The 25,738-nt window shown below is 41.3% G+C and overlaps 1 protein-coding gene and 1 pseudogene across 1 annotated transcript in view; one reads left to right on the top strand and one right to left on the bottom strand.

Moving 5' to 3' along the window:
* Positions 1–25,738, top strand: part of LOC143123348 (uncharacterized) — a 685,973-nt pseudogene that overhangs the window by 555,894 nt on the left and 104,341 nt on the right.
* LOC143116633 (hemicentin-2-like) overlaps positions 22,931–25,738 on the bottom strand; it is a 29,687-nt gene continuing 26,879 nt past the window's right edge. Inside the window, exons 18-21 of the mRNA XM_076277904.1 lie at positions 25,461–25,730; positions 25,023–25,295; positions 23,100–23,193; positions 22,931–22,997 (exon numbers count right to left, since the gene is read on the bottom strand). Coding sequence (XP_076134019.1) covers positions 22,931–22,997; positions 23,100–23,193; positions 25,023–25,295; positions 25,461–25,730 — 704 coding nt within the window. The remainder of the gene's footprint in view (positions 22,998–23,099; positions 23,194–25,022; positions 25,296–25,460; positions 25,731–25,738) is intronic.

Raw genomic sequence — 25,738 nt, forward strand, 5'->3', positions numbered from 1 at the left:
AGTTCTTTTGTCGCGTGTGCTGCACTTGATGTACTGTTCGAACCCAGGGAGTGCAAGCTCTAATTAGCAATGGTTAAAGTCGCCCATAACGAACAGAGGTGCTGCTGGAGAACGCTGTAATTCATTGTGTACACAGTCCGCAATGTGACTAGCTGCTCTAGCCGCATTCCCATTCGGAGGAACGTACAAAACACACACAGACACACTACCGAATTCCCTTGGGAGATAACGAGGTCTCAAGTGCAAGTGCAAAAGCTCCACATCTGGGCAGCAAAGCGTTTCCCTAAGGGCATGTCCACACGGAGACACTTTTTAGGTTAAACGCAGAGGTTTTGCTTCGTCTTGGCCGAGCGTCCAAACGAATCCTGTAAACGCACTGCCCTTAAACGCACCTTTTTGAAACGTGGTCCCACAGTGGAAAAATCTAGCCTGGCTAGCGCCACCACTTCTCAATGAGACGTGGTCTGGAAACCAAACATTCATTTTCTCGTATTTGAAAAAAATGCCCAGATCCGTTTATTGGGTGCCACGGATGTCTATCAAATGCGTCTGTGCATAGCTCATCATCGTCTTGCTTTCCCCCTTGTTCTGTGATTGGTCCCCTATCTCAGGCGAAAATTTGCTCCATGGTCTCCAGGCTGCCTTAGCAGCGTGAATCAAATCGCGCGCAAGGCAGCATGGGAACACCCAGGCTAGGAAAAATCTGAAACCGTAGCCCGTTTGACTTCGTTTAGACAGCCAAACCGCACATCCTGTCATCGTCACACCTCAGCTGCCCCTGGACTTGCACTTATAGTATTGCCTAACAATACTAGTTTTCATACATGACATTACCTACGATTACACTCCGTAAGATAAATATCACAACTGGTGCTGCGCAGCGCCGATAGCTTATGACTTGGTGGACTGAACACTGTTTTCCCCGGTGTTTTTTTATGCATTCTAGCTACTGTCAGTGACAGAGAGAACTTAAGTTATTAGGAAAGTGCGGTGTAAGTTTAGGCTACATTAATTTGTGCGTAGTGCCAGTGTCATTCATTTATTTTACATGTCTTACAACATAGGCTATACATGCATTCACAGTCGAGTGAAATCAGATATAAGCATACAAAGACGCTTAGAACTCGTTAAGCCGATGGTAGCACACTGAATGCGAATGCGCGATTTGATGCAGGCAAAAGTATTGACTGTTACTAACGAAGGTTTTATAGCAATATTATAAATGTGGCGACAGAATAGCCTAGAACTTGGGTAAGCCTTGCGTTTAGTAGCCTAATTGCGGTGATAGACAAAACTAATGTGAATCACGGACTATCCTACAACCAAAGAAAGTAAAGGTGATTAGTAGGCTACCTGGCGTTAGCCAAATGGACGGGACTGCACCCTTCACAAACCGTAAAATAAAGTTTATTAGTTTTACAGTTTACTACAGTTGACAGTTCACCATCAGTCCACACAAACAATTATGGTTTCCTTGTATATTATGTCTATGCTTGCACTAGCCATTTCGTCGTAGCCTATTCTGTCTGTTTGTAAAGAGCAAGTTTTGGTCAATTTCTGTAAAGAAACAGTGCCACCTATAGGCCTGGGGTATGAAGTAACGTGTTAAGTCGTGTTGAGATGGATCCGTTTGGACGCAAATATTCTTGATACTGTTCCAGGGAAGACGGAGGAAAAAAAGATCGGTTTGGTACGTGTTGACTAGGCCTAAGTGTGTACTGTTTGCACCAGTTGTTACTCACATACACTGCCATGCCCCCTCCTCTGGTTTTCCCCGATTGCTCTGTCCTGTCCGCACGAATGAGCGAAAACCCTTCAATCTCAATTAGGGAGTTTTGAATATCCTGATGTAGCCATGTTTCCGTGATGACCAGCAGCGCGTCTCGAGTGTAGGAAACAAGTGGTTGGGCCTCCATGTCCCCAGGCCCTGGATGAGTTTGACAAGGAATCCAAAGTCTTACGATGAATAGCACGAGATATGCATAATGGATTCGTTTTGCCATGTTTGTTAAACGTTACACCAGTGTTTCCCAAACTTTTTTTCTGGGGACCCACTTTTTAAAAATGACAGACCATCGCGACCCATATTGTTTTAGGCCACAGGTTCTCAAACTTTTCAATAGCATATAGCACATAACTCAAGTCGTTATATTAGCCTATTTCTGGAGGTTTCTTTGGAAAGTTGAATCCGCATTTTTCTCTGGAGTTAAACGTTTGCTTGTTTGTAGGCCTTATACTAAGGCTGTGTATTGATGTTGTGACAAGCTATGTTGTAAGAATGTGAAATGAATAAATATCAGAACAAGAGGCTTTTGCGCAATAGCCAAAAGATAATGTGCCTTTACTGTAGCCTAGTAAAGTTTGCAAAGTGGAAAACGAGAGGAAATAATATAGGCTAGTGACAATGGCCCCACATTTTTGAGATACCCCTACCGGAGGTAGAACTAAACCCAACAATGTTTTTCCTCATCTCTAAGGTCTCCCATATGTGAAATGGATTCTTGGCTAAAAATATTTTACTGCTAAGATTGTTAAATTAACAGATATTGTTATACACCCCAAAACCAAAAAAGGACTAAAATATAACCTGTCCGTATGGGAGTTAAGGCATATAAATTAGTGCAGATCAATCACACAAGCTCTGAAAACTTTGAAACTTAAAAGCAAACTTTAAAGCAACTTCCTGACTATAAACATGCAAAGTTTTAAAGTTCTCAGAGCTTATGTGATTTTAATCAGTCAACGGAAGCAGCTGTCCGTTAATGTTCGTACTGATTCATGTCCCTTGAATTTTGCAACTGCGAGGTCCATGGCAGGTGCCCCACAGAAATGTTTCATTTTGTGAGTGAGATGCACGCTGTCCCCTCTGAGACACATTCGCCCCCAGTTTCAGAGCTATCTTAGTGTGATTTTACTTTTTCTTATTCATCATCTATCACGATAAGAAAAGGTAGAAACACAAAGGCTGTCTAGTTTATGCTGTTTGGCCCCCAGAAAAGGTAAAGATAAAGGATACTAAAGACACACTGAATAGATTCAAGCACAATACTCACAAAACCAAAAGGGTTCATCAGTTATACAGTACGACGCGTAATATTATTTTTTCACAGTTGCACATTATTCTGTGTGGAAGTTGTTGTTTGCAAGACAGTGGATATGTTTCAAAGTTTGGTCTGTTGACAGACATTGTGACAGTATAAAGAAAATAAAGGCTTTCACAGAATTGTGCACATGAGAAAGGACCAATATGCAGTAAAACACCCGTTAGTTGGTCAGAGCTGTGCACCACTGTACATCATTCTATATATTCTAATGATACTGTCTGGTCATGTTATACAGACTATGATAAGTGGTTGTGACAGTTAGTTCAACAAATGTGCATGTAATGACACAAGCGATTACAAATAAAGCCATATAGTTTTATCGAGTAGGACTATTCAACAGGGAACCAGTATAGTGCATTTTGACCAACATGACATTAGCCATAAAAAACAGCAGACAATCAGTTGCATGGATGTACTAAAGCATTGCTATTTGTTCAAGATTTGGAGGAACTGCTTTATTTATGTGCACAAGGCTGGGATAAGATGATATGGAGTTTGAACAAACAGGCTAAAAGTAGCTCCTAACTGGCGAATTTAGGAGCGACTCCTAAAAATAATGGGCGTGTCACTCCTAACTTTAGGACTCCTAATTTTTTTAGTAAAAATTACTAAAAGTAATTCACAAAGCATTTTAGACCTAAAAGTAGCAACTAAGTCTGAGACAGCTTAAAAGAAGTCGAGAGGACTCCTAATTCACTAAGACCTATTCACAAACCGCTTTTTGTGGCATTTCACGTCGCAATGTTTTAAAATGCGTATGCAGTTACAGGAGATTCCAATCGCAAGGGAACAATTTTGCATTGTAGGCATAAAAGGGATGCAATAACGCCACCAACAACCAAAACTACTCATTGTCAACATGTAAATTAAATGTAAAGTTTCATTGTGAATCAAATTAAAATGTTCTCCTCTTTTCAAACGTAGGCATATGGTGACAGATTAATTTAATTATGTTGCAAAGATAGCCTACTGCATCAATCTGTATGTTTCATTAGGCTACTAGGCTATTTGTTTTGCCTTACTCTTTATTCATTTAGGCTAGGCCTTTTTATTCAGTTATTCATCATCTTCTGTCCTTTGCATTACTTGTGTAGCGCACGCATTCTCAGACCTGTCACCTGTCACTCATCATCGTAAGGGAGGTGTTTGGAATCATTCCCGCGTTACAATCATCAGCCAATCAAGGTGGTCACTTCAGTCAAGCTTGTGCATGAGTAATGACGTCATCCATAGCAACGAAGACTCACTCTTAGTTTAGGAGTTGTCATTTTTCCTTACTCAGAGAAGGTCTGAAAGGCTTTATGAATAACTTTTAAGAGAAAACTCCTAGCTAAAATATTTTAATGCGATTTAGGAGTAGTCCTAGTGGTGAAATAAAAGGCTTTGTGAATACGGCCCCTGAGAAATACGCCAAAATCAACTGAGAAAAACTTTAATGCAGCAAATAATAAAGTAAGCTATGCCAATATGTATGTGTTTTAGATCAATAGAAAAACATTCGGTAACACTTTACGGTAATGGTCCATGAATTATCATGAATTCATGCATGAATTAATTCATGATTTATGCATTACTTCATTCCTTTATATCTTATGAATCATCAAGAATTGACGTGAGTTCAAAGTCTCTCATTCATAACCTCAACAACACATCAACTATTAAAAGCATTAGTTTCAGTGGGTACATCATTCATTCTGATTTATGATTTCTTAAGCATGATCATCATGATTACATGAATTTAAGGTTAATTACTCATGTTTACGGCCCCTCAACTAAAGTGTGAACAATGGCATGTGTTTAGAGAACTGCACAAGTTGTGTTCAAATCAGAATTTGAGTAGTGATGACCACATTTTTGTCAGAAAAAGAAATCATCATGATCATTCTTAATAAATAATAATTCATAATGATGTGCTCACCATACTTAATGCTTTAGTTGATGTGTTGTTCATGTATTAGTTTTAGCAGAAGGTGTGCGCACACAAAAGTGTTGTTTGTCATGTTATGAGTATGTGTCATCAAAATGATTTTGGAAGTAAAAACATTGTACAACACAAGATAAGCCTCTTTTTTAAAGTAGAAAAAGAAGAAGTTTCTCTCTCTCTCTCTCTATCTCTCTCTCTCTAAACCGTCAACAAGCATCTGTACTCTAAACTAAAATCTAAAACAATTAGCATTACTGAGATGTTTTGATCAGAAATATCTGTCTAATATCAGTTGTGTGACAGGAATTTGCTACTTACCAGGAATCATGATCAACAGGAGCAGGGAAAGACATGTTTGTGATGTCTTCTTGGGACCAGTTACAGTAGCTGTGAAATGCAAACATTTTATAACACAATCAGTTTAATGCAGCAAAGAATAAAGAAAGTCTTATTAATATGTATGTATTTTTGATGAATAATATATCATTCTGCAAACAAATGTACAGTGTAGTTACCTTGTGTAGCATGTTCTTGAATGGTGTCCTGTCTTGACAGGAAAAGAAGAACACTAACGCAACACTGAACTGTTATCGACCAGCTAGAAGCACACGTGAATTTAAATAGGCTACTGTCTGCAGTCATCAAACTGGTGTCCCATCTTCTTCATTTTGTCCGTGCTCTCCTGCAGTTCAGATACTGTAGATCATCTTCATTTATAATATATGTGAGACTTATAAAGTGGGATTACTAAGTGATAACTAAGTGTTTTTATTTGTTTAAATGTTGCATTAATCAATTTAGATGGTCTCTCATGGTCATATCAGATGCAGAGTGTGTAGACCCTGACTGTGTGTCAGTATTAACAGCAATGCATGATGGGCATTTCAGTAAGTAAATCCATTTAACTGTTAGTATGTATTTTCACAAAAACAGAGCTCTTTGTGCTTCCTTCAAACCAACCAGGAGGAAGCAACAGCAAATGGCTCCGTTTACTGGTCAAGCAGTGGCACTAAATTGGTGAAGAGAGACACTCAATGTCATGGACTGTAGTATTACTGTAGTCCATTTTATTAGGGGTTAGAAAGTGTTTTTCATAATTTTCCCCTTAGCATTTGACCCATCTAAGATCATTTCTATTATATCCATTGTGTAGCCTACATGCATATAATCACTACACTCAGAAAAAAAAAGGTTCAATTTGGCACCAAAAAGGGTTCTTCAGAGTGATGCCATAGAGGAACCTTTTTGTGAAGCTTGAAGAACCCTTTTTTAATGGTTATTCGAAGAACCATTTTATAGAAAGGTTCTTTAATGAACCTCTAAATGTGCTTTGAAGAACCATCATTACTTTGGTGAAAATGGTTCTTCAAGGCCTTATTTTGGGTTCCACAAAGAACCTTTTAGACAAAGGGTTCTTTACAGAATTTTTCATTAAAAAGGTTCTTTGTAGACCCTTATGGTTCTATATAGAACCTTATTTTAAAGGTTCTTCACTCATGACTGGTTCTTTGATTTATTATTGGTTCTTTGAATGGTTCTTTGAAAAGTGATTTTAAGCACATCAATAAAAACAACAAAGAAAATACAATTTTAACTTTTTTATGAATACTTGCAATGAGCAATAAGCATGCTGTACAAACTTAACAATGAAGACATAGGATTTGAACAAAAACATATTTTACAGGCCTGAGACAGTGCAGCAACAACCTTATCTGATTTGACACGGAATGACCCAGGGGGTAAAAAGTGCAGTGTGTGTAAGTGCAGTATGGCAAGTCCATGTACAGTAATGTAGTTTAAAGAGTTATGTGTGCTCAGGATGCGAAAGGCGAGAGGAAAGAAACTTCTTTTCGGTCTTTCTGTTTTAGACATGTGGGAACAGACGTCGGACGTCTGCTTTACCCCAATGGTTTAAACAGTCCATGGTCAGGGTGTGAAATGTCCTTTAAAATATTTTGGGCCTCTGTCCATCCTCTTCTGGTATAGATGTCCTGCAAGGTAGGGTGAATCTGATGGTACCTTCAGCAGTAAAAGTCAAGTGTCTGTAAAAGAGAAAGAAATCATATACAGTATTACAATTGGCCCCGTCCATGAATATAATTAATACAACTCAAACTCAACTCAAACTACTCATCTTGTATGACAAATAAAAGCAAACCCATACTAGCATCCTGTAAGTCAGATGCAATAGTTAGAAGTAACGCAGATGTGTACTATATACACTATAATTATACAGTTTGGAGTCACTTAGAAATGTCCGGTGCTTTTCTTTTGATAAAGAGGACATTTCAAAGTGACCCTACACTTTTGAGCAGTAGTATATCTGCGTGATATCATACCTAAGCGCAACACTGTCTGCAGCAGCTCCTGCCTTCGTGCGTACACCACCTTTCTGATGCCTAACATAGATAATCTCCCATCTGACCTGCAATAGCAGCCTTTGGCTCCACACTGAGACTGTTGGATGGCACCTAAAAAAATAAAACAGCAATTGCCATACATCTTGTCATTGTTGAGTAAGATAAAAAAAAATGAAGCATTAAAAAATAAGTAAGGTAAGTCAATCAGGTGTACAGACAAATATTATAATTACCTTGTGAAGGCACCCTTGCCACCATCACCATCTACTGTATGTTAATTCCTGATATCAGTTTATTTGTGAGGGCTCTGTTAATAAAATATATAGTTTAACAAAAGTATGCATTCTGTACAATACATTTGAAATAATGAATATGATTAGTTTGGCTGATATTCACAACACGGCTCACATTGCTACCAACACAATGGTAAACATGGCTATATTGCAAAATCAAGACTATTTTAAGTAGCTGCAATAATCATGATTAATTTCTGTATTAATGCATTACATTGCACATATGTCAAACAAATTAGAGCATTCATAACAGTCATACCCTCACCATGGTACAAATAAATACATTCAAAACACAGAAACACTTATGCCACGTTGAGGGCACCAGCCATGGCTTCTAGACGTCATCAATTAGCAGGTAGTGCAATCAGGACAGACCGACTTTGCCCTGGATGGTTAATGGAGCCCATTACACAATCATATCAACAAACAGACACATGAAAAGAGGGGATAAACTAGTCACAGTTACAGACACAAATATATGCACACATATCATAATGCTATATGTGATTCTACTTGTGCATTTTCTATAGGTGTATGTGTGCAGGGTCGGTCCTACGCTATTCTTGGCAGGGGAGCAACATCACGCACAAGCATTTTTTTGGGGGCCCCCCTCCCAGCCCTGTGTGGTTGCTCACGTTGCTACCCCTCCAGAACCGGCCCTGTATGTGTGTGTGTGTCTACCTGGTGAGTGAACTCTCTTGTGGGCTTGGAACTTCTTCCATATGTGCCATACATTTGGCCTCACAACACAACGCCTGCAAACAGAGGGAACAGAGGGAGACTAAGATTAATAACTTGCAAAACACATAGAACATAAAAACACCATCACTGAAGCACTACTACACTCATAAATAAACACATAGTTCGTCGCAAATCAAGTACATCAAACAAGGGGCAAATAAGGGCTATGAAATGAAGAACATGTAGCCAAACACTAAAGTGCATCATACCCCAATTCCCCAAATGCATAATTGCCCCCATTCACATCCATTATATGACAAGTCTGTTAATGACAATGGCTATACTAAACTGCAGTTCCTTAAATCAGGGTGTGAGAATTTACATATCTATTACTACATTCATTTGTTTTACTGGTCCTCTTTCCATTTATGTCAACACTACATGCATTTTAAATGTAAATAATGTTATCTACCTAGCTAGGCCATTAACAACTCTCATCTGTGTCTGTAACATTAAGTTAATGTTAGCAGCTAGCCTGCATGGCTATTAGCAGCCACTTTAAATATAGATAACTTACTCGTGCCTGATATTTCATTCAAACTAAAACTACATTCGCAACGACATCTTACACAGACGTATTGTTGGATATGATATTAACTACCATTCCAGATATTCCACTTAATGGTGAAGTTAGCTATTGGAAAAGTTAACATTAACTTAGTCAACGTTAGCGATTATTAGCTCGCTAACTAATTGCTAGCTAGTTCTAACATGATGGTTTTGGTTAACATTACATTATGAAACTATATTTATAATACATTCCCGTTTTCAATTGGCATACAAAAGTACTGTAAATCCTACCTTGGATATGATGACGGCAGAGTTTGCAGACACATGCAGAAAAGTGATGGTTGAAGTCACTGGTGGATGGCTGGAGTGAGTTGAAAAGTCAGTTGGGGTGGCTGGGAGTGAACGTTAAAAATCGCCCCACAATGCTGTGCGGTTCAAGTGCAATTCAAATTTCACTACATGTTGATTTTACAGTAAACGTCTGAGTATAAATCAATTTGTTGTGAAATAATACTGCTAAATATTCTGTATGTTAAATGGTTATTTCCAGAGCAAAGATGGTTATTTCACACCTCATTAAATCCAGACGTTCTAACTGACTGGAACGTGTCAAGGGTAGCGTGACGTCATCGTATGTATGTCTTGGACGCTTATTTTTGAAAAAAAGGGCAATAGGTCAAGATAAGATCAAATAAATCAGTTGGTTGGCAAATAAAAGTGATGTAGAAACAATCTCCCTATTGTCACCATTGCCAATTTTTAAGTCATTGAAATGTACATTTACATTTAGCAGACACTTTTATCCAAAGCAACTTACAATAACATTCCAGCTACATAGCAACAAAAGACTTAGGTGCAATAAATACTACCTTTAAGTGCAGATAAAATACTAATCTAATACCTCACAACCAAAATGGAATGAAAAGCCCTTTAAGAACCATGATGCCTACACAAAGAACCATCCACTGTAGTGAAGAACCATCCACTGGAATAAATGGTAGGAAATGGTTCTTTAAAGGGTGATGGTTCTTTTGGGAACCATCCAGCCCTCTGAAGAACCATTTAAGAACCCTTTTTTTTCTCAGTGTAGGAGCACTCACTCAAAGAGTAGTTGTTAGCCCTTGATACGATATGGCAGCAGCTCCTGTTGTTGTGACATATGTCCTTGTTCCTCTGTTAACCACAATCTCAAACCTCTCCTCTGCAGGGGACATTCATGTTACAAGGGAGTTTACTCAACATTCACTTCTGCAGGGGTCACTCTCATTACTAGAGACACTCTCATTACTAGAGACTAGAGACAAACCTTCCTTCTGCTGGGGTCATTGACAATACTAGAGAGTATCTATGAACACCACTTTTAGGAAAACGCCGCCGTTTTTTAATTTGGGATATTCACTGCCCCCTAGAATTAGATAAGTGAGCAATAATATGTTTGTCTTCATGCATGCATCTCGCTATCTTAGCTTAGCATAGTGAATGCAATCTCCCGTTGCCGGATAGCATTTTATACACTTGACACTGAGGCCTTCTGTTGCCATGGGAACATGCTGTGTGTTTACTTTTAGATCTGACCACCACTTTAAATTTAGAAAAAAAAGGTGAGAAAAAATTTCTGACACATGCAGGTACACTGTTGAGAGGATAGTGTGTGTGTATGTGTGTGTGTGTTTGTTTGTGTGTTTGTTTGTGTGTGTGAGAGAGAGAGAGAGAGAGAGAGAATGAGAGAGAGAGAGAGAGAGAGAGAGAAAGAGAGAGAGAGAATGAGATCTAAATTACATTATGCATTGCATGCTGCATTAATGTTTAATGAATGTGTGTTCAGGGTAACTATACGGCCATGTTCTACAAATCTTAAAGCTGTCGTGGCAACTGTCAATGCAACAGTGTGTAGATCACAGAGGGCTCCCCCTCTAGTTGGTCAGAGAGACGGGCTTATATGGTGAGGATATGCATTTAGTTTGTGTCAGAGCCCCAATACCGCCACCACCATCACCTCCCCCTCTGTACATTAAGATACCGAGACAAAGAAGAGACGGGAATGGCGAAAAACCTGAGTATACAATATGAATAAGCTTTGTGTCGTGTGATTATAGACTTTCAGCCAGGTTTTGCATCATGAAAATAGGGCCCTAAATGTTTATTTGGTTTGTCTTTGTGTATGTCTAGCTGTACCTTTATTAGCTTTTGTGCATGCCGAAGTCTATGTAAATAAAAAAGTACAGCAATCCAAATTCACAAAGCTAGATATGCGGTATCTCGCTTTCTAATATCTATGGTATGGACGGTGTACTGAACAGCATGTGTTTGTGAATGACGACTTTTCACTATTTTCTAGAATCACTATTATCACTATCACTAGAACAGGGATGGGCAAACTACGGCCCGCGGGCCGGATCCGGCCCGCCAAGCACTTTCATCCGGCCCGCCGAGCATTTCATTTAGGCTAGTTATCAGGCTGCTCGCTATTTTTTTCCTGCGATACACGTTGGTTAGCTTCACTGCAAACTGCTTTTCACTCTCCTTAGATAACGTTTACAATGTCAATGTCAAAACATCATGTTAAATAGAGATAACATCATGTTAAACTAATTTAACTCTTAGTTATCTCCTTTGCAGCAGATCTAACGTGAACATATGCAATCCATTTAATTGGGAACGCGACTGCGCTCACGAGAGGGAGAGAGAGCCGCAGGTTCCAGCTGGCTTGTGATTGTTGATAATTGATATCTCCTCCTTATAAGAAAGTTTTAAAAGGAAATCATGAAGGCAACAGTAGTTCCCACTACTGACCATTTAAAAACTGTGAGAGGGCCCAGCCGTAGGTACAGCACTAGCAATAGTGGAGCAGGCAGAAGATCATTGAGAAATAAACGTGAATTAAAGCGACTGTCTTAAAGCGATAGTGTACAATTTATACATTTGTTTAACAGCATAAAATTAGCAGTATTTTTAAAACAAATTAGCAGTATTTTAAAACAAATACTTTTCATACTAAATTATAGGCTATAAAAAATGTATTTTTTTAGGCGTGTGTCGTGGGGGGGGGTTTGTGTGGCCCGCCGGCCAATTTTCAAAACCCAATGTGGCCCTTAAGCCAAAAAGTTTGCCCACCCCTGCACTAGAATCACTATTTTCACACAGTGTCCTGGGAAATTAGGTCATTATTATGCAGACATGCACTGTGATGCCAGTTGGTGATGCTGAGCTGACGTAAGCTCACTGAATACATGCTGCACTCATCTCCCAAACCAGTAGGGGGCACATTTGTATGAAAGTCAATGATCTTTACACAAGTCCTTTGCCTTCTAATCTACAGCACGTGCACAACAGGCAAAGCCATGCCCACTACATCCAAATCATTGAGCCATAAGTACACAGGAAACGTCTGTTGTAATTAAACAGATTATATCACAGTGCACCAGGTATGTAAATCATAACCCTGTTCAGTCTGGAGTGGAGGGCAACTGGAGAAGGGTGGAGGACACAGGGCAGGAGATGTTGGTGCTGGAGGAGGTGGAGTATATCACAACAATGCTGCAAAGAATTATGGGAACCATGTGTTTTACATGTATGAACATTTATTATGTGCACATGTTTTTAGATAAGAATGACATAACTATTATATTATGTGTGTCATGCATTATTTGCATATTTATTGTGTTCAAATTTAGGTGCATCTTAGATAAGAATGACAGAACACACAATTAAGCAGAGATGTAATGGTATATGTGAAAACAGCAGATATGCTGCAAAGAATTACGGGAACCATGTGTTTTACATGTATGAACATGTATTATGTGCACATATTATGTGTTTTTAGATAAGAATGACTATTCTGCCCCTGTTGTATGTAGCTTCACAACTCGACAGATAGCTAAACAGAAGTCTGAATACTGAAGAAGCCGGAACCAAAGATGTGTAATCTCCAGTGTTTTACTTGAATTCAGCACTCAAACATATTTTGTGAAACTGAAATACAGAAACACAATAAAGAATGTGTCTTAGAAAAATGTCCATAAAGATCACAAATAATACAGTTTGCTGCTAGCTATGAGGCTAGGAAATGTTCTTTAGCATAACACAAAATTCACCTGATTTACTGCAGGCTAATACAAATGCTAAGTCATTAATCTAACATAAAGCACATCATTTACTTACAAACGATGGTTTCTTGAGCTCTCATAAGCCAAATATACAGAGAATATACAACAGAAGACTGTAGCCACGCAGAGAGAGAGGTAAAGACTGCTGATACAAAATGTGGTCGGAAGAGAAACTAAACATGCAGACAAAATGGATGCCGTAACCTTAACTACGAAAACAACACAGCTTATTCTAACTGCTACCTAATGTGGCCACTAGGCGGAGCTCTAAGAGCAGACATTACACTCCCCGCCTGGTATTTATTAAATGCCACTATTTATACTGCATAAGTCAACAATTTAACTATGACAAGAGTCTTATTTAAGTATCAGAAGACATCAGAAGAATCACTTCAGAGATGGGGCGTAAGAAGGTCTTGATGCTTCCTTCTTTAGTGACCTTCAACTCGACCTTCCTGACTTTCCCGTCACTACTTGGGAAGGCCTTGATGACGATTCCAACTGGCCACTGGTTCCTCTTCACCTGACTGTCTTTTAGTAGAATGACATCTCCTTCTTTGATGTTAGGCTTGCTCACTTGCCATATCCGACGATTTTGAAGAGTGGCCAGGTATTCTTTCCTCCACCGTTCCCAAAATGTGTTGGCTAGATGCTGCACCTGCTTCCACCTTTGACGACTGGGGTTCTTGTCGAACGTTCCAGGAGGAGGAGGAAAACTACCGACCTTCTGGGTCAGTAACGTCGCCGGAGTCAACAGAGCAGGTGAGTCTGGGTCGTTGGATATTGGGGCAATAGGTCTAGCATTCATTATGGCCGACACTTCCGCAATGAACGTCGACAGAGCTTCATGTGTGAGTTGAGAGGGTGCTTGAAGGAGCATGGAATCCAAGATTCGCCTAGCTACCCCGATAAGCCTCTCCCACGCTCCTCCCATGTGGGACGCATGTGGAGGGTGGAAAACCCACTGACAACCTTCGTCTGTTAGCAAACCTTTCACGCTCTCCTCTTCAGAAAGTATGTTCAGTTCCCTGCAAGCGCCCACAAAATTTGTTCCACAAACGGGACGGATGAGCTTCGCTGGGCCTCTCAAGGCGAAAAACCGCCTCAGTGCGATGATAAAGCTTGAGCTCTCAAGTGTTTCAATTAGTTCAAAGTGTACTGCTCGTATGCTGAGACAGGTGAATATGACAGCCCACCGTTTAGAGTTCGCTGAACCACCACGAGTCTTGTGTGTGATGACCATCCATGGCCCGAAAACATCAAGGCCAACAAAGGTAAACGGTGGCTCCATACTGAGTCGATCTGCCGGAAGGTCTGCCATCTTCTGATGAAGGGCCTTTCCACGAAGTTTCTGACAGATGATGCATTTATGGATTACCTTGTTGATGCACCTTTTTGCTCCAACAATCCAGTATCCGGCACTCCTGATTGAGCCTTCTGTGAATAGACGACCTTGGTGCTTGACGCGTTCATGGAAATGTCTCACGAGAAGGATGGCAATATGACTTTTCCCAGGTATTATAATGGGATGCTTTTCATCATTCTCTATGGCTGCATGCATAAGTCTCCCTCCTACTCTCAAGAGGCCGTCTTGGTCCAGTGTTGGATTCAGCTTCCTCAGTGTGCTTGCACGGTAAACTTCTCTTCCAGAGGACAATTCCTGAATTTCATCTTTGTAGGCATCCTGCTGTACTGCCTTAATGATGACCATTCTGGACTTTGAGAGGTACTCGGGCGTTTGAGGTCTTGTGCAGTAGTGCCAGCCATGACACTCACCCCATTGTTCCTTAGGAACTTTGAACGAATCCACGATGTGAATGAGGCCAATGGCACGAGCAAGAGACCTCCATGTTGAAAAATTCTCAAAACGTTGAGAACTGAGATGAGGCTCCTCTGTGTGTGTTCTCAAGGCTGTGCAGTTTGGACGCACTTCCACATCCGTGTCTGGGTCAACTAACTTGAAGGACTCCATGCTGACAGGAGGCTCTCCTGTAAACTTCTTGAGAAAGGCTGGACCAGTGAGCCAAGTAGACTCTTTCAAGTCTGATACATGGAGTGATCTTGTTGCGTGGTCAGCAGGGTTGAGACTGGTTGGAACATAATGCCACTGCTCTGGCGTGGTTGACTTCCGAATCCTCTGAACACGGTTACTAACATACACGTAGAACCGTCTTTTTTGGTTGTGTATGTAGCCTAGTACGACTCTGCTATCAGTGTAGAACTTGAGGGCATGCAGAGTTATGCCCATCTCACTGACTATGAACTCTGATAGCTCAACTGCTAAGACTGCCGCTCCTAGCTCAAGTCGAGGGACTGTATGGGCGGTAAGGGGACCGAGCTTAGCTTTGCCCAGGATGAAGCTGACATGACAGGTTCTGTGACAGTCTACTACCTTTAAGTATGCCACTGCTGCGATTGCCATGGTGGAGGCATCTGAGAAGACATGAACTTCGAACCTTTGTACTGAAGTGAGTGAGACACTGCAGTATGTTCGGGGTATTTCAAAGTCTGCAAGATCTTGCAAGGAGTTCTTCCATGCTGTCCATTCACCTTTCCTTTCCATAGGGAGCGCAGTATCCCCATCAGTAGAACCTGCAGTCAGTTCCCGAAGCAGAAACTTGCCATACACAGTGACAGGAGCAATGATGCCAAGTGGATCAAATACACTATTCACGGTTGACAGCACACCCCTACGTGTATAGGGCTTGTCTTCAGAGGCTATATGGTAAGTAAATGTGTCCTTTGTGAAATCCCAACTCAGACCCAGGCTTCTCTGAATCATGGGAGTGTCTACTTCCAGGTCCAGATCTTTAAGTTTCTTTGCGTGATCCGTTTCCGGGAATGCATCCATTACCGCTGGGTTGTTCGATGCAATTTTATGCAATCTCAGATTGAAGTCTGCCAGCATGTCTTGTGTTCTTCTCAAGAGGTCCACAGCACAGTCTACTGTTGGAAGAGACTTTAGGCCATCATCCACGTAGAAATTGTGGTCCACAAAGTCTCTGGCATCTTTTCCAAATTCAGTCTCCCCACACTGGGCTGCTCGACGGAGTCCATATATCGCCACTGCAGGTGACGGACTGTTTCCGAATACATGGACTCGCATCCTATATTCCACCATGGGTTTTGACAGGTCATTGTTGGCATGCCAGAGAAATCTGAGAAAATTGCGATGGCCTTCTCTGACCAGAAAACTGTGAAACATTTGTTCCACGTCAGCTGTAACAGCAACTGCTTCCTGCCTGAAACGTATTAGCACACCTAGTAGGCTGTTGTTCAGGTCAGGCCCGGTAAGTAGCACATGATTCAAAGAGATACCTTCATGCTGAGCGCTGGAATCAAAAACAACCCGTATTTGGCCGGGCTTGCGGGGGTGGTAAACACCAAACATAGGTAAGTACCACACTTCCTCATTTTCCTTCACAGGTGGGGCCAGTTCTGCATGGTTCCGGTCGAATATCTTTTCATGAATGTGATGAAGTGGTCACGCATCTGTGGCTTTCTCTCCAGCGTTCGACTAAGAGATCTGAAGCGCTGCAGTGCCTGCTCTCTGTTATTAGGAAGCCGCTGGCGAGATGGACGAAACGTGAGAGGTGCGACCCAGCTATTGGAGCTGTCCACAAACATTTCTTTATCCATTAACTCCATGAACATCCTATCCTCTATGGAGAATGCAATGCTGTCGTCATGTTGAGTCTGCTCAAAGATGTCGCTGCCAAAGTTGCACCCTGTGCTTGTAGATTGAAAGAGTCTCTGCTTGTGTTCAGGTGGGACACAGTGGGTCTTGGCAGTGAATCTCTCTGTGACTTGTATCCGGTTGGGGCATGGTGTGCACAGACTTGGACGTCCATTCATAAGAATGCTTGTGCGAAAGGTGTTGATTTCAGCTGGCTTATGTGCAGAGCCTAGACAGACATTTCCCACTATTACCCACCCGAAGTCAAGCCGTTGCGCGTAAGGGGCATTGTAGGGGCCATTGCGTTGTTCCCTAACTTTATGAGCGCAAAGGATATCTCTTCCCAAAAGCAGCAGGATTTTGGCCTCTGGGTCAATAGCTGGAATCTCATGCGCAACTGGTTTCAGATGAGTGAAATAGTGTGCAATCTCTGGTGAAGGAATCTCTGAACGATCGTCAGGTATGTAGTTGCATTCTATGAGTGTCGGAAGAAGCACCTGTGTCTTGCCGTCCAATGACAGTGCCTGGAACCCCGTTGCACGTCTCCCAGCTGTTTCTGTGATGCCGGCACAAGTGCGGAGGGTGTAAGGGTGACTTTCGCTCTTAACCTTGAATAGGTCGAAAAACTCAGACTTTGCTAGTGAGCGGTTGCTCTGTTCATCAAGAACTGCATACATCTTGACAGCATCCTCTTCGTAGCCACATGGAAAGACTTTAACTAAACAAATCTTGGAGCAGGTCTTGGGACTCGCCCCTGCACCACAGATTTCAGTGCAGCACGCGCAGACCTCAGGAGCGGGTTGTGCGTTTCCCTCCCCGCCATGCTCTCCTGCAGCGTTCTCTCGTTGCCAGGGTGGTGGTCCTGGGTGAAGTGCAGTTGAGTGCTTAACACTCTCACACTCATTACATTTAACAACCGCCTTGCAGTCTTTAGCTAGGTGCGTAGTGGAAGAACAGCAACGATAGCACACCCCATTGTCTTTAAGAAAGGCTTTTCGCTCTTCCAGGGGCTTTGCCCGAAATCCCCGACATCGCTTGAGAGGGTGGGGCTTGTTCTTGTGCAAGAGACAGTGCTTGCCAGGATCAACAGGTGTGTCAGAGGCACTGCAAGCAGGTGGGGATTCAACTGTTGATGCTACTTCAGTTTTGTGAGCAGCGATGGCTATCTTCCTTTGAGGCTGTTTCTTGAAGCCGGCATCAGGTTTTGCTTGGCTCTGAACACGGTTACTAACATCGAGTTCTTCACTCGCTGTGAGATACAGTCCTTGTTTGGCGTTAACAAAGGAAGACTTCCACGCCCAATAATTTTCTGGGCGATCATCGAATTTGGTAAGTCCAGCATGAATGAGCTCACGCCTAGCCAGAAATCGAGCTATGTCACTCATGGCTTCCTCTCCGCTGAGAGGTGGATGTGGAAGAGGGGAAGCGAAGTGTTGTGGCAAAGGTTTGAATTCAGACGGGCTGTTAGCCCATGGATTATGCACGCTTCTCACATCCTCTGGGGTTTGCATTAAGGTAACATGCTGCCTCCTGACATTAGAGCGTGGAGGGGGTAAGTGCTGATGTGGGGTGCTCTGAGGCAGTTCTGCAGTATCATCAATATGGCTATTCGGAGCTACAGGTGACACACTGTGATTAAGATTCCCTTCAGTATGTGATTGATCGCATGGAGGTGTTACATTAGAATGCTGCTCCACAAAATCTTTTGTGCGCTGTATGGGATCTTCAGCAGAAGCTAAACTTTGTCTAGCACTTAAGGCTCCTTCGCTTATAGACTCAGCAGCCTCTTGGAATACTATGGCTTCAGCCATTGCGGCAGCTGCCTCCTTTTCGTGCTTCAATGCAATGAGAGCGCCCTCCATACGGACTTGTTCCATTCTAACTTCAAGTTCGCTCTGCCTCTGCTCTAGCTCGCGCCCTGGCTGCCTGCAAGCTTACAGTTGATCTGTTTGAATGCTTAGCCGATTGTGCTGCCTGTGATCTTGTTTCAGAGTTTCCCTTATCCTCCATGACTGTGTATTTGTGTAGGTCTTACTTGAAAGATACAAAGAACGTGACTGGAGCCCTCTGCACACTGTAGAATGGCCGGATGAGCGCCCACAGATGATACGTTTTTTCACTATTCTGCCCCTGTTGTATGTAGCTTCACAACTCGACAGATAGCTAAACAGAAGTCTGAATACTGAAGAAGCCGGAACCAAAGATGTGTAATCTCCAGTGTTTTACTTGAATTCAGCACTCAAACATATTTTGTGAAACTGAAATACAGAAACACAATAAAGAATGTGTCTTAGAAAAATGTCCATAAAGTCATTAATCTAACATAAAGCACATCATTTACTTACAAATGATGGTTTCTTGAGCTCTCATAAGCCAAATATACAGAGAATATACAACAGAAGACTGTAGCCACGCAGAGAGAGAGGTAAAGACTGCTGATACAAAATGTGGTCGGAAGAGAAACTAAACATGCAGACAAAATGGATGCCGTAACCTTAACTACGAAAACAACACAGCTTATTCTAACTGCTACCTAATGTGGCCACTAGGCGGAGCTCTAAGAGCAGACATTACAATGACATATGTATTATATTGTCTATGGTATGCATTATTTGCACATTTATTGCATTCAAATTTAGGTGCATACATCTTAGATAGGAATGAGAACACAGTTTTATGCAGAGATGTATATGTGAAAACAGCCTAGGTGTGAGAAAGAAAAAAAAAGAGGTACAGCCCAGTTTGCTAAATAAAATGTAAGTAAAGCATGTTGAGATTCACTCTGAAAGCTAAGGTGGTATTTCTGAAGCATTATAGCATTGTGACTGTGCTGCCCAAGAAAACAACAAACTGAAGGCAGGGCAGTATTGTTTTTTTTTTTGTTTTTTTTTTTGTGAAGCGCACTGAACACTGGATGGACAGAAAGAGATCCATGAGGATCTATTTTGCAGGATTCACAAAACATGCATAAGATTAGTATTGCTAAATATGCATATAAAATACAGTCAATCATGTATCTTCATAAACTCAATAAAGTTAAAAACAAAAAGCAGGCATACAGTCCTATAAACCCTTCAGCACTACCTGAGCTTAGATTATGGATTTACTTTAACACATTTGCTAATGGCTGTTTCCTCAAACAATTTACTTTATGCTCTCTTAACACTGCTGTAGATCACAGAGAGCTCCCCCTCTGGCTGGTCAGGAGAACTGCAGGGAGACATGAGCACAGAGGTTAGCATAGCAGCAAACCAGTTAAACATATATCAATGTAAGCTATTTCTACCTGTGTATAATTAGAAGTGGATGCTATTTGTACCCTGGTGTATATAGCAATGTATTTACACTGTGGTTTGAAAATTGCTTTATTCATTGTTTCTTCTTCAAATTGTGCGCCTTCTCTGCAGAGATGGAGTATGCAGGCAAATTTAGAGTTCGTAGACCTGGCTGTCATAATCATGAGATTGCTGTTAACTAACAAACTGAAATGTATTCACTCAAAAAAGATTATGAAAATAAAACACAACTTTTCCACCAGAAAAGCCATCAGAATAAATATCAGTGCCGAAACCTTTCTGAATTCTTCTCTTTCTCCTGATCAATAAACAAATGTCCGCCATGTTTTTTGTGCATGCACAACACATTTTTTTTGTCACGCTTCATACAGGGTGAGAATAGCCCAGCTGTGTGGCCAAGGCTAATTGTACCAGGGGTAAACATATAGGGCCTCAACATAAGTTTGAGAACCGAATGTAACACCCACCAACATAATAACTTTCCACCAACATAATAAACCACCAGCACAATGAAAATATGCACGTTTTAAACCCACCAACGTAATAACTTTCCACCAACGTAATAACTTCCCACCAATGTTATAACTTCCCACCAACGTAATAATTATTATTACGTTTGCAGGAAGTTATTACATTGGTGGGAAGGTTAAAATAAGTTAATCACACCAATGTAGTATATCACTGATTTAGTGAAATTATATCTTTTTTTATCAATTGGGTAGAATTGTCCATCTAAACAAATCTGATGACCATAAAGCTTTGTAAGCCCCCCCCCCACACACACACACACACACCTTTACTTTCTACTTTTTCTTATTATTCATCACCTTTACTAGGAGCCAAGTAAAGCTAGACAGACAGGTCCCTGACTCTTTATGCAAAGCTGCTTTGGCACCCATTGTGTTTCTCTTCGTTTTTAAATGAGAAGGAGTACAGATGCAGGTGACAGATGCACCTCACTGAGATCACAGAACTCATAGTTTACCCACCTCTTATTTTACCACGACATCCCTGGTAACATTACAGTTTTTCTCAGTTCTTTGGTGCATTTCTCAAATCATAATGCACATTTGCACAATAGTTAGTTTCTCAAAACAATTAGTGCAAACTGCACCGCATAGTGGATAACCTAAAGGTTTACATCTTGCTCAAAATGCTTAGTTTATGCCTCAAAAGCAAACTAAGCTAAATACTAAATATTAGTCATTTTTTCATTTGCACAATGCTGTATAAGCATTTGTTTTCTTTATACTGTCACAATGTCTGTCAACAGTAAACACTTCCACTGTCTTGCAATCAAATCCCTCTTGACACAGAGAAACCCACCGGAGCCATAACGTAGCGTTGTCAAGGCAGCAATTTCACCGGATCTAAAAAACTAATCTAACCATAGAGGTGACCAGAGTGGTGGCTTTCTTAATCTACTTATGTTTACAACGTTTCCAAGACGTTAGTATTTTTTTTACAATGTAGGAATCACATATAACAACACATATTCATACCAACATGATCAAACTTGTGTCTACAGAGTTTTGTTTAAGCATGATTTTCCTCCGTAAAAGAGTCTAGCATTTAACTTCACAGCCTGCTGTTAAAATCTTTAAATTCACAGACGTGTTTTGGCTTTATTTTTTAGGCAAAAAACGTCACTCTTAACAGCCGCCAGTCTTTGATAAGATGTGAAATATCCACTGGAATTTTGTTTCTTTCTATTACACCAGCCAGGGAATGTGTGTTACTGTATGTGGCTAAGCTACAGGTAAAACACGTTTAAATGGCTGTCACGATTCTCAGGATAGGACCCACGCGCAAGACTCTTACAGGCTGTATTTCAGACAAACAGACAGACTTTATTCTACAAACTAACTTACATACAGGACTTCGACAGGACTACACAGAGAGACAATTATGATTCGAGAAAGGCACCAAAGCGACTGAGAAAAACTGTAACTGACCCTTATGATTACCTAACATCATTAAGTTAGCTAGGTGTTAATAGGTGACCCATATTGTATAGAATATCTCCATTGAGGGCTCCGGAAGTGATAAGCCTATGTGTTATACATATTATAAGGGACTGAAATCCGTTCATCAGTGATGATAACCTACTCTGAGCAACCCAAAATGACGGCAGGCCCTTCTGTCATTTGCCCAAATTCTGTCTGTCTCTGAAGGTATTCCTCAACACTGCTATTGGTCGGCATTAACCAAATCTTTTATTAATTAACTCCAGTCTGGCTCTGCCCACTTTGTGCATCTGGCCACAATGCGCAAGCTCCCGTTACCGCAGGGAGATTTCGTTCTCAATATATATATAATTTTAAAAAGATATAACATTTCCTTAAAACTAAATTTAACAGATTATTTCCAAAGCATTATAAAAAACTATACAAAGGCAAACTATACAAAAGCATGGATTATCCGATGTTTGTATTAACTGAACTGAGAGATGCAGATGTATTGGTATACTGTGCTTCAGAGTGACATTGACAAAATGAGATCCAGTACATACCCTTTGGCACCAGCTGCCTTTTTGAAGTGGACACTCGCATACTGGACATCGTCATCCTGAACTCCTGCAGTCTGTCCAGAGCCGTGGGGCTGGATGTTGGAGTAGTGACCATCATCCTCTGCTCCTCCTGCAGTCTGTCTGGAGCCGTGGGGCTGGATGTTGGAGTAGACATCATCATCCTCTGCTCCTCCTGCAGCCGCAACATTGGGGGGACCAGCAGCTCTGTCCTGTCCAGACCTCTTGCCAGCAATGTTGGCGTACAGGACATCACCATCCTATAAGAATGAAGAACATAAGTGTGATTAGCTACTTTTTCAGCTTCTGTATGTCATGTTCATGTTACACTAGACATGTTGACAAACGGAGTCATTGACTGACATTGAACCCTTAAGCTGAAATAAAGAGAAGTCATGTCACCTGGTGGTTGTCATCACCTGGTGTCGTATTACTGTTTGTTGCCACCTTTTTACTTTGCCTGTGCACAACAAAAGAATACATATTAAGAGGATGATGAGAGAATCCTTCTGCATCGTATAACTGTTGAGGAGTTTGGAATTTATATTGCAGCTGATCTCACCTCAATCTGCATATGACACAGAGCAAAGCCACACCTACACAGACCGCCACCCCAGCCAGAACAGCTATCAATATGGTCTGGTCATGGGACATAGCTGTGATTGGAAGAACAAGAATAAAAATGATGGCTTAGTTTGCGACAAATGTAATATCGTTGTCCATCCAAACAATCTCTGAACCTTTGATCGTTGTGTTAACTTGGATATGTGTGTTTCCTTACTTGCATTGATGAAATATTAGAGATGAATGACTGCAGTGAATAACACCGTTTTGCTTATAATCAGTGTAATATTCATGGTACATTCTTTTCTAGTTTCCAAATTTGTAAAGATGAGATACTGTCCATGGCTGTAGGTCCATTGTCAATATGACACTTGGGGCTGTGGGGTGGCAATAGCCTCTGGCTGAAATACAGTTGAGGCAATATCCTTACCAACACCACACCGACTTGTGTCACATTGCTTAAATAAGTACCCTCCCAATCAGGGGGTCAAGAGCGTGCAGATTAGCTTTGGCATGTTAGCATACGCCATTTTCAAGAATAGCGCTGCATGGAGCATTTGGAACAAGATCCTTGCATGAAAATCTGTGTTGGGCACGAGCTCTCATACTTATCTGGCGGCCTACCTATCTGGCGGCTACAGCCAAACGTTATTCAGTGCGTATTTCTTGAGGAGCCTATGAGAAGGCAGGTATATTATGGTTATTTATGCATCATATCACAAATAAAGAAAATTGTATTGATCTTGTTTCATTGTTGTTTGTCCCGAACAAAAATAGCCTAAATATGATTAAAGACAATAAATTATACAACAGTGGCATAAAGCCCTTGTCTAATTATACACCATGTCTCCAACACGTTGCTCTCAAGCTACTCATCACTAGCCGCCCCCTTATGAGCTTGCCAGAGCCTGAAGCAGTAGGCTACTACTGTGTTTAAATTTTAAACACAATGTTGCCACGAGGTATTCCAGCCTACAAATTTAATAAAAAGTAAACCATGTATAATTAAAAACTACCTCAATTTAGGCTACTTAGCTATGCAATAAGGTTTCCATTATAGCACAGCGCACGTTCAATGAATGAGTGCAATAAACAGCTGGAAATTCCGACACTTTTTCAACTACATGAAACTTTACAGTCAACCATTAATTACCCCCTAGATTTAAGTGCCCATCAGTCTCAACATTTAAGCTATATAATAAAACATTCCAAAAGTAAATTAAATCCCAAACCAAACCGAAAATCGTCTGCTTTTGATAGCCTGGTATGCCGCTCCAAATGTCTCACAATAAAATGCACAATGTAAGAAATAAAGGTCTGCCTTGAATACAAGCCTACCCCAAATAAATACTGGTGCTTTGCGAAGCTTAAGTAAATAGCAGACCCCGGACATAATTTGAGGATTTACGTAAAGTGTGCAATCATACGATGTTGACGCCTGGCGATGCTCTGGCCGTCTACTGTGCCTTTGACTCCGCTGCCTCATTTGGATGGTAACTCAGGTGAGTGCGAACATTGGATGTCGCGGATGCCGCTGTTAGCCAATGAAATTAAGCTGCACTTCAGGGTGACTCCACTCGGACTCCACGCTCGTTCCCTAGCAACTTTTTCTTCTTCTTGTTACGTGGCAAGCAATGTATGTGCATTATTGCCACCCTCTTACTGGAGTACGACTCTCTTATTGCAGAATCCAATAAAAATCGACATTGGTACATGCGTCATTTACAGCTTTGGATCTTGCTGCATGGTCAGAGCCGACTGGCGCTGGATCCGAACCCCAGTGTTCAATATGGCGTTCACTATGAATTGGCCGGATTTACTAGCCTCCACTATTCATTTGTATGGAGGGCAGGACTTAGTCACTCTCTCCAGTTATATATAATACTTCCATGCCATCATGTGGATTTAAAGTGATACTCACATAAAACCTGGACAGACACAGCAGGAGAGTCCTGTTGACCAATCATATTGGCTGCTCGACAGAAATACTCTCCACTGTCCTCGACTGAACTGATCTTAGTGAAAGTGAGTGTATTCTCCTTTCCTGACTTCAGTTCTACAGCTCCACTCTTCTTGATCCAGGTGTATGTGTGTACTGGTGGGTCAGCTTCACTCATGCAGGTCAGAGTCACTCTAGTTCCCACAGGTATTTCACCAGATGGAGCAGACACAACTCTTGTGTTCTGTGGAGGATCTGGAGAAAAGGACAGAGGACCCAGTAAATTGTAAGAAGACTGTCTAGACATGTACCTGACATGTTCATTAAATAATTAAGTAAATGTGGTTGATTGAAAAGCACTCAACTGACATAGCAATGGAAGCTACCCTCCCAATAATGTGGATTTACAGTGATACTCACACAAAACCCGGACAGACACAGCAGGAGAGTCTTGATTTCCAATCCTATTGGCTGCTCGACAGAGATACTCTCCACTGTCCTCAGAACTGATATTGTTGAAGGTGAGTGTGTTCTCCTTTCCTGACTTCGGTTCTACAGCTCCACTCTTCTTGATCCAGGTGTATGTGTGCACTGGTGGGTCAGCTTCACTCATGCAAATCAGAGTCACATTACCTCCCTCAGTGATTTCACCAGAAGGATCAGACACAATTGTTGTGTTCTTTGGAGGATCTGGAGAA

This window comes from Alosa pseudoharengus, unplaced genomic scaffold (genome assembly GCF_046254945.1).
Source record: "Alosa pseudoharengus isolate Yale_2024_CS ecotype anadromous, Long Island Sound unplaced genomic scaffold, YU_APseudo_1.1 YU_APseudo_1.1_scf_1, whole genome shotgun sequence".
In the NCBI taxonomy this organism is placed as follows: domain Eukaryota; kingdom Metazoa; phylum Chordata; class Actinopteri; order Clupeiformes; family Clupeidae; genus Alosa; species Alosa pseudoharengus.